This window comes from Peromyscus leucopus, chromosome 2 (genome assembly GCF_004664715.2).
Source record: "Peromyscus leucopus breed LL Stock chromosome 2, UCI_PerLeu_2.1, whole genome shotgun sequence".
Taxonomy (NCBI): Eukaryota; Metazoa; Chordata; class Mammalia; order Rodentia; family Cricetidae; genus Peromyscus; species Peromyscus leucopus.
Genome location: NC_051064.1, coordinates 18,597,239 through 18,611,275, shown reverse-complemented (window position 1 = coordinate 18,611,275; position 14,037 = coordinate 18,597,239). Strand labels below are relative to the sequence as shown.

The following is a 14,037-nucleotide window of genomic DNA, read 5'->3' as shown; positions in this document are numbered from 1 at the left end:
ATCATACTTTGTCTAAGCGGGGCTGGCCCACTGACAGACAGGGTGAGGTATTAGAAGGAAGCATGCTGAATCAGCAATAATATAACCAAAAATTTTAAGTGCATTTGAAAATATCCTTAGACATTTATTTAACTACAAGCATAAATAAAACATGCAAATACTGAACACTAGCTTTGAACCTAGACTCAAACAGATTTGTAACTGAGAAAATGTGGGCAGATCAATTCTGAAATGGTGACCGTCACAGAATCTAGCTTATGTAACATCAAGACCTGACCATGGAAAGTAGCATTGGAATTCTTTTTTTCTTTTTCTTTTTTCTTTTCTTTCTTTCTTTTTTTTTTTTTTGTCTTATTGTCAGTGTTAATGTATCACCTAGTAAATTAACTACAACACATAATGGGGAAATAGAACCTTTTACTGTATCTCACATTTTACAAGTTATAAAAATAAGTTTTTCTATAGGTAAAAATGAAAGAACTGTATATACTACAAGTCTCCGAACACGGCTGGGCAGCACTGCCCGTGCCCAGTCACTGAGTCCTGACGCTCCGCAGCCACAGTCAGATCAGAAATCTTTCGTCCACCAGGGTTTTGGTTGCCAGATTCTTTTGTCCTACTGTATTGCGGATAAACCGAAAAATCTGGAAAAATAAAATAGTCAAGAAGGAAAGTAAATATTCAGAAAAAATTAAATATGCAAACCAATTAAAAATAGCTAAATTAGTTAATTTTCTCAACCATTTCTTGTCATGAATGAGATATTTTAATTACTTGATATAATTATTTTAAAACTATAAAATACTAGGAAATACTTTTATGAATTAATATATACATCTCATGCACACAAGAATATACTTTTAAATACTTAAGGAATTTTTTTTAACTGCCTAAAACTACAGAAGCATCAAAAGCATCTCTTTGGTAAGGACAGAATTTGTCTCTGATTCTAGATTTCTACCCAGGGATAATAAATCTTGTCCTAACTCATGCCTTCTTCCTTTATGCAGGAGGGTGTTTGGGTCCTATTAATAATGGCATTTCAAGAACAGTTGCCATTTCTTGAACTTTCCATTCCAGAGGCTTTACCCACTCAGTTATTCACTAGGCACACAGGTGAGGCTGTGTGAGTCTAGTGGACAGCCCTGAATGGCCTCTCCAGGGCTTGCTTTTTTTGTTTGAGTGGGACTGTTATGAAAATGAATGCTTACTTTTCGTACGTGGGAGACTGGTAGTTAAGTATCTTCCTGGTTGCTCAGGGAACGTCTGCCCTCCACTGGATCAGCATTTTACTGTCCCCAGGGACAGAGCACAGAGTGTGATCTGCTGAATGGTTTTTCCTTTCTTTGGTAGGGTTAATCATATTCTAAACATTCCCCAAAGCCTGCTGTAAGTGGATGTTCATACATTCTGCTAGGAAAATAAATACCCACATTTCTGACACTTCTGCGTTAGAAGAAGCCCAGAACACGCCTTTAGAGTTACCTCTTGTTGCAGGTATGTGATGAAGGATGCTAAAACAAAATCCTGGCAAGCCAAGTCCACAACACAGAAGAACAGCAGATCAAAGATGAGGAGCGTGGCCTCATTTCCATAATATAGCACACTGCTGAAAGAATGGCCTTCATCTACAAAAACCACGGGTAAGATAAAGAATCAAAGTTAAAATCCAGCAAGGCACAGCACAGGCGTTCGAGAATTTCTGTCTCCGCTTCCTACAGTTCGTCCTCTCTACACTCAACACACAATTCTGTCCTTTGTGGGATGTGAACACCCTTTTAAAAGCCTGATGAGTGCTACAGACAATTTTACCACGAAAAACAAACAAAAAAATCAACTAGACATGCACAAATGCTATAAATAACTTTTAGGGGTTCAGAGAACCCCCAACACTGCCAGAGGAGTCCGTTTTATATGAGGTGGTAACATCAGGGTACTGGTACCATTCCGTCATGACTGGTGCTAGGAACAAGGATGACTCAGTTTGTGAAAATTTCGTGGTCTGTCAGCAACACCCTTACAACACATGCACTTCTCTATGTATGTACAGGCATGCAATTACACATAAGCAGAATGGTGACCGCCATCTCTTCTAGCAACGACACACAGGATGGCCCTAGTTAACTGTGCACCTTCTCTTCCTCCCAAGAGCTGCTCCCTTATGTTTCCTTAATGGCCACCTCTTCCTACATGTCCTAAGTCATCTTCAGATACAACAGTCTCATTCTCATTCCTCAGACCCTGTCCTCATCTTCTGATCCCCCGATTAGGGAAGGGCATCACCATTATTCACTAGGTTGGAATCCCAGCTGGAAATCTGGATAATTTTTTGTCTTCCTTTCCTCTCTTTATTCTTTTTAATTTGTTGTGTGTGGTAGTGGTAATGACGGTGGTAGTGTGTGTGTGTGTGTGTGTGTGTGTGTGTGTGTGTGTTGTATGCACACATGTGTGGGAGTATACATGTCTGTGCATGCATATGATGGCTGTTGATGCTAGAGGGTGTGTGTGGTGTATGCACACGTGTGTGGGAGTATACATGTCTGTGCACACATATGATGTATGTGGATGCTAGAGGAAGGCATCAGGTGTCTCTGCCTTATATTTCTGGGACAGGGTCTCTCATTAAAGTTGGAGCTAGGCTGGCAGCTGGTAAGCCCCATTTCCTTATGCTCCATCACTCTTGCTGGGGCAGTGAGGTTACAGACAGGCATGTGGTCGTGGTCCAGCTTAATGGTTACGGTGGTCCAAACTTAGGTTTCATGCACACACACCCATCTCTTCTTTATTGATGAGATTTCACTGTGTTGCTCAGGCTGACCTGAAACCTGAGGTCTTATCTCAGCCTCCTGAGTAGACGGAATTGAAGGGGCATACATGCCCAGCATTGGCTAGTTTTCCTTTCCTATTGCCTTTTTCTCCTAACATCTCGGGTGAACCCTTTTATTCCTTGTATCCATCCTACTACCTTAAACTTATGACCCTCTCCTGATGAAGACTGAGACTGAGAGAGAAATGGAGGGTAGGAAAAGAAGGAAGAGACACAGGAAAAGGAAGGAATAGGAAGAACACAAGAAAACAATTGTCAATTGTGCTTTAGAAATCCTCCCTCAGCAACTACACGACCATCACTCTCCTGACACCCACCCTACACCCCTCTCCTGACACCTACCCATCAGGCTCTGCTTTAGTTTTTTTTTTCCACATTATTATTACATAAAACCTTTAGAAGGTCATACTAACTTTAGAGAGAAGGGAACTTTAAAAGTTCAGATAGGTTAAGCAACATTTTGAAGTTCACAAAGCTAATGAGCATCGAGTCGGGTTTTAAACCTAAGGTCAGAAGACTCTGAAGCTATATTCTTAACAACTGGCTCATTTCTTTAATGCAGCCTGCACCATGCCGCCAGAGTAACTCATCCGACCTACATACTGGACCAGTTTACACACTCCAGTAGCCATGCTCATTAGCAGTGGCTTCTAAAACTGCTTTCATCATGTGTCCTCACCAAAATAAAGTGCTGGTAATGCACGCTCACAGTAGACATATCCTATTACCTTTTATATTATAAACTTTTAAAAATACAGGTTAAGAATAATGGAATGACACATTTATAAAGTAATTTTAGTATTTTACACCTCTATGAATCAATTTACATATAACTGGTGGTGTAAATTAAGAATTTCTTTTGAACGACTAGTCTGTAAGATAAAGGGAAACTCACAAAACAAATTCTCTAAAATTTTTTTTTTTTTTTTAAATGGGGCTGGAGAGATGGCTCAGCAATTAAGAGCACTGGCTGCTCTTCCAGAGACCTGGATTTGATTCCCAGCACCCACAGGCTGGCTCACAACTGCCTATAACTCCAACACTAGAGGGTCAACACCCTCGTTGGCCTTGGTAGGTATCAGGTACATACAAGGAACACAGACATACATTCAGGCAAAATATCCATAAACATGAAAGTTTAAAATATAAAAAATTTAAAAATGATTCCTAGATCAATGTAAGTCAAACATTAAGTGACTATTCCAATCAAATCTGATTTGAATGTATTTGTTTTACTATTATTTGTGATATGGTTAATTCTGAAATTTGGCTTTTTTGCTTTCACTCAGTCTTTTCTATATTTTTGTTGTTGTTGTATTTCAGAATAAAATGGAACACAAAAATGACTTCAGTTCCATGAGGTTGAGTTAATGAAGGTCTCATTGTTTCTATATAAAATTATAAAAATCAATTAAAAAAATGACTTCAACCCCCCCCCTCCCCCGCCCCACTTGACAAGAGGACTCAAGGTCATCAGGACACGAGGGGTCACCGTTGTAGAAGATGCTCTTCTCCATGGGCTCCATGAATTCCATCCCCAGGACCCTCTCAAGAAGGAGCTTATCTTTTATAAAGTAATCCATTTCCTTATGGACCTAGTTGGAGAAGACAGTCATGTAAGGAACTGTATGAAATAAATGTTTTCCAGTGAACATCAAATAAGAAGTAGAAAAGATAAGGAATGAGTAACATAACAAAGAAAAACTTGTGTAGAATGAATCACTACACTAGTATTTATAATAAAACTATTTTTAGAAAAGTTTTAAATCGCCAGGCGGTGGTGGCGCACGCCTTTAATCCCAGCACTCGGGAGGCAGAGCCAGGCAGATCTCTGTGAGTTCGAGGCCAGCCTGGGCTACCAAGTGAGCTCCAGGAAAGGCGCAAAGCTACACAGAGAAACCCTGTCTCGAAAAACCAAAAAAAAAAAAAAAAAAAAAAAAAGAAAAGGAAAGTTTTAAATCTTAAATTCTGTGACTATATTTAAGGCTAGATAGACTGAAAATTGATTTATAAGATGATTTTAAGAATAGCATAAGGATTTCAATGAGTAATAAACATTTTGGTGACATAAAATTCTAGTATAGACCATTTAAGAGAATCATCATTTGCTAATGGGCACATTAAATTCACATCTTTCTTTTATATACTCTAACATTATCTCTAAACCATAAATTGTTAATGACTATAAATGTTTTTTTTTAAATATTTATAAGTATTAAATGAGACAGAAAACAAAAACAAGAGGTTCCCTGACGTGGTTGATTAAAAATAAACTCCCATTTAACTTTGCAAAAGCAGTGGATGACCCTTGCTTGCATACAGATATCAGCATACATACATGATCAATGAAAGAGCCAAGGAATTTGTTCATTGCATGGTACGCTTTTATACTTTGTTCAAAGGTGCTCGCTGATGAACTCAGTAGTCTGGCAGGGCCATTTCTCTAATATGGAAAAAAGAAATGTATAAATACAACACGCCTTGTGCTTTGGAAGTTAAATGACCTTAAGTATGGCAAAATACGTGTGAACAATCCTTTATACAAACCCTTGTTAGTGTTTCATGAATTCTGTCATAGTGCTGTCTCATCTGATCAGACACTGCAATCTGAAAAGTCTGCCCATCTGTGTTGGGTACCAAACCTCTTTGGCTGCACAAATTTTCCTGAAAATTTTAAAGGATTTAAATTAAGACAGAAATGATTGCAAAAGGGCTTTCTTAAAAAGAGAAGCGTATAATTTTTCTTTAGTTAGTATCATGTTACAGGATTGATTAACCTAGTGAGATTTTGTTGATAACTACTTGAGACAAAGATTCTCATGTTACTCATGGTCCACATCCTTCTCACCCCAGCTTCCCTGTAGGTCTCCATGTTGTTTCCTATACTCCGCTAATTAACCCATCATTACCAGTTCCCACTGACACACACTTGTTCGAACATCCACTGATGACCACAGCACACACTCATTTGCTATTAGTCACTGTGACGTAGTGGTTTCCTAATGGAAATGTCTGTTTTCTTTCCCTGCTGAGGAAGAACTTTCCCGTTTCCCTTGATAACTCTGAGATGTAGTTCACACGGAAATTAAAGGACAAAACCAGGCTCTATTAGCATTCAGGGTCATGAGCTGTGTCCCTGCAACTTTCAAAAGTCGCCTGTGAACACTGAAGTTTCCAACTGTAAAATAAAGAAGATGTAGAATACATTCCTACCGCTTCTCTCTTGAGATTCATATTCATTTCTTCCATGTTAGTGTCTGCATGTCCATGGACTGACCTCCCGTGAATGTAATACCCGAAACATCTGTGGGACAGCAGGAACACAGACACCTACAGAAAGAGGAGAAAGAAAGCCATCAGAGGCTCAGCCATAAAACTACAAAAGTTGGTTTTTGTTAAAATCGCTCCCCTCTCCCCAAAATGATAAGCACTGAATTTTTAGGAGGTACATGAGATGAAAACTAAGGTAGTGAGGGTAATATAGGTAAAGGGAAAGAAAATTGGAGCTGTTTTCTAAGAAAGAAGACATTCTGATGTATGAAACAAATTTCAGGGGCTAAGGGTGAATGAATTATTAATTATTCATAATTAAGAACTGTGGATAAAGAAGAAAAAAGTTAAGGCAGGAGTATTAACTTGTAGAACATTATATCTATTCTTCATATTAATAATACTATTCTTCAGACTAATAATCCAGTCACCACAGCTTGTTAAACTGCAATAGAATGGCTGTGTGAAATGTATGGACACATTTGTAATGCCTCTCTAAACATACCTGTGTCTTTTCAAAGTGGACCAATAACAGTAACAGATGGGGTGAGAAAGTACTCACATTACTCATGGAGCACAGATCAACGAACTGCCGGATTTTGTCTTCTATGAATCTCTCATAAAAGGCAGCAAAGAAAAAAACCTGAAACAGTAAGTCAGGGTCATGAGGACTTGCCGCCAGGGCAGCCATCTTCCTTAATAACCACAGTGCAGTATTTCAGAATAAAGGAAGTTCCAACCAAGAACACAGTGGTCTCTAAATTTATTCCCATGGGATAAAGTCCCACTTGTCAGTTCTGATTCTAGCCTCAAATGGAGGGAGATTTAGAATTCTGTGAAGAGTTACTGAGAGAGTCCATTGGGAATTTTAAGAACTTATATGTGCTAATGAAACAAGGAAAGACAAATGTGGGCAGAAAGTCTTACAAATTTAGACATATTAGTGCTGGGAAGAGGGCTCAGTATATAAAGTGCTGGCTGCACAGTCGTGAGGACCTGAGTTTGGATCCCCAGCAGCCGCATCAAAAGCCTAGTGTGGAGGCATGCAACTAGGCTCAGCACGAGGGGTGGAGACAGTGGATAACTAAGAGTGACTCACTAAGAGACCCTCCAAGTATAGTGGAGTGACTGAAGGAGACACTGGACCTGATCTCTGGCAGACACATGTACACACACACACATCTACATGCACAAATATGTACACCACCCACTCCCATATTTGAATCAATCAGTGTATTGGTGGCCAAGATATTAATCTTGAACAGAATAGCATATAGAAACATATTTAGCATTAAATTTTAACTACTGATAATGTGTTAACTTTCAAATGAAATGCTTCTTAAGTGTCTAATTATATAGATTTAATAGCAATACTAGTTAAGGGACTTTTATGATTTAAAATTTTCAATTGCAGACCTTTCTAGATATGTTCAGATAAACATGTTTCCTAACTATTCTATTTAGAGCTGCCCACCGCTCCCTACGCTAACCTCCACTCTCCATTGTTGACTATCTCACATCCCTGTCAAGTATCTTCACAGCACACTCCCTAGTCAGCACACTCCCTAGTCAGCTCTTGTTAGAGCCCTCCCCTGAATTTGTTGATTATATAGAACATGCTTAAGTCTGAGGATGGATTAGAGACTCTGCAGCAACTGATTTACAGTATGTCCTTAAACCAAGCCAAACAACAGCAAAACAATAAGGACAACAACAACAACAACAACACACGCACGCACGCACGCACGCGCGCGCGCGCACACACACACACACACACACACGCACGCACGCATGCACGCATGCTTTTAAAGAACGTGGAAATACCAAGTCAGGTTAAAGCATGTAGAAGGAGTGGACACTAGAGCCTGCCTCTCCCAATGCAGAGAGGTTAGATGCACGTGTGAGCTGCAGCAGAAAAGGAACGCACAGGCCACCTGAGGAGTGATCTTGGAACGGGCCACGGAGAGGAAGGCGTTCTGAAGGTCTGAAGGCAAAGTGAGAGCACAGAGGAGGGTGGGGGTGGCAGGACTGCCGGGTACTGTCCTAACCACCTTCGCCTTTCCTCTTGGCCCTAGACCTGTCCTTTGGGCAGGATACACAGATGCCTAGCTGAAGGGCATCAGCACAGTTAGGCGTGGCCACATAACGTACAGACTAAGTAGTTAATGTGTGTAAAGCAATTATTGATTCTCACAGTGCCTGGATCATGATTCAATATAAATAGCCATTATTGTTGCCTTTGTCACCTTCTTTCAGCATTTGGAGATGGTAGGACCTAAGCAGGGTTATAAACTGGGAATGTCACTTACAGTGCAATCTCGTTACCTGTATTATTCCAATCACCAGCCAGATAGCGGTAGCCACGGCATATCTCAAAATACGGCTGTAAGGAGCTATGTAGTCTGAAGGGTTTCTAGAAAGGCTAGAGGATGAATCCATTAATGCTAAGTTTTTGAACCCCACAACCTGAAGGAAAAGAAAAAACGGGAATTTAAATAGACATAGGTAAAGAAAACTCTTCCAGACTGAAAATGAAATATTCATCTCTACTTACCTTTTAAAGCTAAAATATCTAAGCTTGCAAACAGTAGGAAAACCTAGACACAAATCACAAACCTAAAACTACCAGTAAGTTAAACAAACAACTAGCAATTCACAAGTAGTTAACATGTGCTGGGTACTACACTAAATACTTTCTGTATTGCAAAACAGTACACTCCAATGTAGTGGGTAGCCATTCCAGCTTGGATCTGGAAGTTCCAACCCCCATTGAGACTCTGGCAACTGTCACGCCTACAAGGCGGGGCCAGGGGAGGCGCCTGGAGACCCGAGAGCTAGATGGGCCAGAGCTCTCTCTGTGTGCTCTCTCTGTGCCGGGACGCTGAACGTTGATGTGGTTAAAGACTAGATAGTTATAATTTCCTCAGTTATGATAAAAGATAAGTTAGATATAAAACCTTAAACTCACAAATATAAGATAGGACATCTTCTTTAATATTGTAACTGTAATTCTTGCTCGATAATTGTTTTGTTATATGTAATTTTACCATGTTAAAGTTAAAACCTTCCTTTTTAAAAAAAAGGAGAAAAGGGGAAGTGCTGTGGATATCACTCTATATAAATAAAACACTGATGGCCAGTGACCAGGCAGGAAGTATAGGCGGGACAAAGAGAGAGGAGAATTGGGGAAACAGCAAGAAGGAGGGAGAGACACTGCAGCCACCGTCAGGACAAGCAGCATGTAAAGACGCTGGTAAGCCACCAGCCACGTGGCAAGGTATAGATTTATAGAAATGGGTTAATTTAAGATATAAGAACAGTTAGCAAGAAGCCTGCCACAGCCATACAGTTTATAAATAATATAAGCGTCTGAGTGATTATTTTATACGTGGACTGTGGGACTGCGGGGCTTGGTGGAACCTGGAGAGAAGCTTTCCAGCAACACTCCAAAATGTCTTCCAAGGAATGTACCCTCTAGGATGAAATAAAGCCATAATTAAGTAAGTTTGATGGTATATAACATTGACTGCTATGTCTCTTCTCCTTGTAAAACAAAGGCACTGAGAATTTTTATAGTAAGCTTTCTATACAATTTATTTACTCTAGTGTTTTTGCAAAGTTAACTGCAGAAGCACGAGATATACTTTCGATTCATCAAATATTCAAATCCTTTTTATTCTTTTGGGGTTTGAAGTAGGATATCCTTAGCCTAGGCTAGGTTGGAACTTGCTATGTACATGACCTTGAATTCCTGATCCTCTTCCTTTGGAGAGCTGGGGTTACAGCCCTTACTACTACACCTGGCTTCGTCAAACAGTATTAGAAAGAACAACACTGCTTTACTTAAAAGGTAAGTATGGGGGGCAACAGAAGCACTGATTAGTTTAATTCAGCCATCCTACAATACATACGATATTGATAAATCATACTGTATACTAAAACCGTATCATTGGTGTGGAGAGGATTTGCTGGAGAGTCACCTAGGGCCTCGTGGATGCTCTTTTACACTCTACTGTAATAGAGTAACTTCTCTATTATTGAGCTATACCCTCCTGCACTTGATCTCCCCCCCTTCCTATAACTACTTGGGGACAAGGTCTTGCTAAGTTGTCCAGGCTAGCCTTGAAATTACTCTGAAGCCCAGGCAGGCCTTGATCTTGTGACCCTCTCACCTCAAATTCCCAAGTAGCTGTAATACAGCAAGCATACAACAGTGGTTGGTTCTGAGGCAGGGGTGGGAATATAGGTTATGTGGAAGGGAGATATTTGAAAATATACAGATGAGATCACCTAAAAGCTACCAAAAAATAATCTGCAGTGACAATGTACACAGGTATTTTATACAAGTTCACCATGGAATTCTGCTGTGGACCACTGGTACAAATGCTGCTCTCTAAACCCACGGAGACTCAAGAGGAATGGTGGAGACCCCGGGGCTGCAGGGAAGAGGACCGAGTGGCTGCACGATGGAGTGCTGCATGGGAAGGAAGGGTCTGAAGAGCTCTGCAGGCGCATGGTGGTGGAGTCCGTTATGGCAGCACGAATGTTCCTACAGCACTGACCTGTCTACGTAAGTGGTCCAGACGGTGAAGCGTCCACGTGTTTCGTCACAACTTAGCTAAGTTTTTGCTTTGGTTTGTTTTACAGGAAGGATAAATGGGGGAAATGAGACATTCCCTTATACTGTTTGGACAACAACACTTCACCACAGAAAAATGTTCCACAGTCTGCGAACTGAAGATTCTAGTCACATTCATGAAGTGCTAGTAAGAAGCTGCACTCAGTTGCATCAAATGACTGTATTACACAGTTTATACCTCCAAAAAGAAGAGTGTGGCAAGCACTTGAAAGAGAGGGTTAATTTTTCTCACAGTCTGAATCTCATTCCATTCGTTTGCTACAAAATATGTTCTCCATATGCTCACAGGAACAGTGGCACTCCGTACACCACCCTCACCTGGGAAGGGAGACAAAATGAGTAAAAGCTTTTCTCCTTTGCTCTGCAAGGCAGGGAAAGAATTCTGGTCCAAACGCTGATTTCAGTTACCTTCAACAGCTTTAAGAACTTTTCCTTTCGGCCGTTCCCAATCAATAAAGAATATATCGATGGTGATCTGGGATATGAGCTTATGCAAAAATTGTAGAGCCTAAAAATAACATGCAACAAAACACCTGAGAAGTGTCAGTACTTAAGACCAATTATAAAACCTACACGACTCTTCCAAGCACAGTGCAATCACAACACTACCTCAAACATTCTGAATCACCAAGTGTACACAACTGTCACACACCTATTAATTCACCTTCTTTTTTCTTTCTGTCCTTAAAATAGGAACATGAAAAAGAGGAGCTATCCTCCTTCCCCTCCCCTACAGGACCCTGGCTTAAATGACTCCCTTCCTCCTGGCTCTGTACGTCACCTGACTTCTTTGTGAGGGAGGTAATTTGCAAAGCCCGGTGAAAGCAGTAGATGCCCTACTGTCTATTCTGTCTCTGGGTCTGAGACAGAAAGCAGCGGCTGTTGACACACCTTTCTCTCCTTTACAGGAGTGGTCAGTTAAGCCTAGTTCTCGTCCCTGGAGCATTACTGATCAAAGAACAAAAATCTAACTACAGGAGGGTAACTGTCCTGAAGAGTTACTTTCTCAGTGGGTAAAACAGATATTTCACCCCCAAAAGTGAAGGGGCTGAGGGTATGTGAATAGCTGCCAGCTACATGGATGAGAACACGCTGAGGGGTGGTTGCCACAGAAAGATGAGGAGGAGAGATCAATAACAGCTTGTACAATTCCAGTGCTTCATCAGAGTTGGCTGTTACTCTTCATTAACAAAGAGACAAAATCCGCGATGGAAGATAATTGTCCCCTTGTGAACACACTGCCAGATTTTAACAGAAAAGTTAAACATTGAAATGTCATTTTATCAAATCAGCTGCAGTTCATGATTGCTCAGGCATATTTATAACTTCTTTGAAAATTTGATTTAAGGCATAACTTTAAATGGGATATTATAAATAAAGGCACATTTCCTATGTACAATAAAATGATGGATGCTTTCTTTCAAAATCAAACAAATTTTACACCAAAGTCATAAAAGCATCCGAATTTGAACAACTCAGCAGCTTCTCAGCAGTCCTGTGAAACCGAGTCACCCGTCCTTTGACACGCACCTTCATAGCAAAGGCACACCCCACGTACGTGACGAAGCGTTCCTCCTGGACTGGCATCGGCAGCAAGACAGAGACAGACTTCTGTGCCTAAAATAACAACCACATAAGCCTGTCAGGTCACCAGTTATAAACCAAAGGAAGCATAGGTGACAAGCAGTGACAGCCCCAATAAGTGGTGCACCAAAGGCGAGGAGTCTAGCAGCTGCCTCAATGACCTTGAGCAGAAATGACCCCAAAGAGTCTGCTACTAAAGCAGCTTACCAGTCATTCAGATATTGGCATTTAGGTTAAATTCAGAAATTCACTCACTTTGAAGAAAATAAGCCAATAGAGACCAGTTCCCACTGTGACGATAAAAAACACATTGGCCAGATCACCAGCATAATACATCAAGAATTTCATAACTGTCTGTAATTTAAAAGGAATTACAATTGTTAAAGATTCCATTTATTTTCATTTATTACCTGCTTATTACATTTATTTCTTCTCAAAAATTAAGCAGAAAACATAAGCTCTACTTCATTGTCATAACATATAAAATGGGAATAACAAAAGTACTACCTTTACTTTAAGAACTTAAAGTATAAAAATATTTTCTTCTTCCTATGTGTGGGTGCATGAAGTGGGTGCATGAGTGTTGACTACCATAGGATGCATTTAGAGGTCAGAAGACAATTTATGGAGTTGGTTCTCTCCTTCTACCTTTATTTGGGTTCTAGGAATAGAACCCAGGTCTGATGGCTTGTGTGGCAAGTGTCTTTACTTTACTGAGCTGTCTTATTGGCCCATGAATATTACTACTTCTTACTTACTTATTTTTATTATTTTTGAATATTACTACTTCTTATTTATTTTTATTATTTTAGACTGTGTATGTGTGTGCACAAACACACCATGTGAGTGCTGGTGCCTGCAGAGTATGGAAGAGGTCATCAGATCCCCTGCAGGTGAAGTTACTGGCAGTTGGGAGCTGTCCAACATGGATGCTGGGAACTGAGGTTGGGTCTTCTGCAAGAGCAGTACACTCTTAATCATTGGGCCTCTCTAGCCCACTCAGTATTACTTCTAATAATATTAATATATTGGCCATTCATATCCATATGCTACCAGTTACAAAGACCAACTGAGTTTACCTGCTACATTTCTCCTGAATCCTTTTCATTCCATTCCACTTCAATCTACCTCGTCTTTCACTTTATGAGAAAATGGAAACTGCTTCCAAATTACCTTAGTTGGGAATCGCTACCCAAATCTATCTTATATATTTTCAGTTATTATTATGTAATATTATTATTTGTTACACAAGAGGATTGAAGCTTGCTCATGGTAGGCATATACTGAGCTACATCTCTAGACCCTAGAATTAGCTTTCTCAAATGTAAATTAGATTATGTCACTTTTTTTCTTAAAAATATACAGTGACTACTCACTAAATTCTTGACCTACAGGATCCTTCTCACTTTGGAGTGTTGGCTTTCAACACTCACTCAATGCTATCCACTTCACAGTTCCATCTCAAATACTTTCTGGACAGCAACTGGCACAATTTTGTCAAATATTCTTCCCTTTCTCTATCACGAGAACTCTAAGGGCAGGCTCGGTTGTATCTGTCACTACCACGTTCCCCAGGACTTGGTACTCTACAGCAGACCTGCAGTGACCACTGTGGAATGAACAGTTTAGAGTTTACCTGTATGAAAGGCCTTCTTTGACTCTCCCATACAGGAGCACAAGCCCTTTGCTCTGACTCCTTATCATAGTGGCTTTGGAG

At 40.2% G+C, this 14,037-nt stretch overlaps 1 protein-coding gene across 1 annotated transcript in view; it reads right to left on the bottom strand.

Moving 5' to 3' along the window:
• Nucleotides 1-397: 397 nt before the first annotated feature.
• The window catches only part of Tmem67 (transmembrane protein 67), a 41,578-nt gene continuing 27,938 nt past the window's right edge, over nt 398-14,037 (bottom strand). Inside the window, exons 17-28 of the mRNA XM_028871596.2 lie at nt 12,576-12,674; nt 12,267-12,353; nt 11,145-11,244; nt 10,915-11,054; nt 8,423-8,563; nt 6,660-6,740; nt 6,041-6,157; nt 5,375-5,491; nt 5,166-5,270; nt 4,320-4,422; nt 1,486-1,628; nt 398-644 (exon numbers count right to left, since the gene is read on the bottom strand). Coding sequence (XP_028727429.1) covers nt 564-644; nt 1,486-1,628; nt 4,320-4,422; nt 5,166-5,270; nt 5,375-5,491; nt 6,041-6,157; nt 6,660-6,740; nt 8,423-8,563; nt 10,915-11,054; nt 11,145-11,244; nt 12,267-12,353; nt 12,576-12,674 — 1,314 coding nt within the window. The 3' untranslated portion in view covers nt 398-563. The remainder of the gene's footprint in view (nt 645-1,485; nt 1,629-4,319; nt 4,423-5,165; nt 5,271-5,374; nt 5,492-6,040; nt 6,158-6,659; nt 6,741-8,422; nt 8,564-10,914; nt 11,055-11,144; nt 11,245-12,266; nt 12,354-12,575; nt 12,675-14,037) is intronic.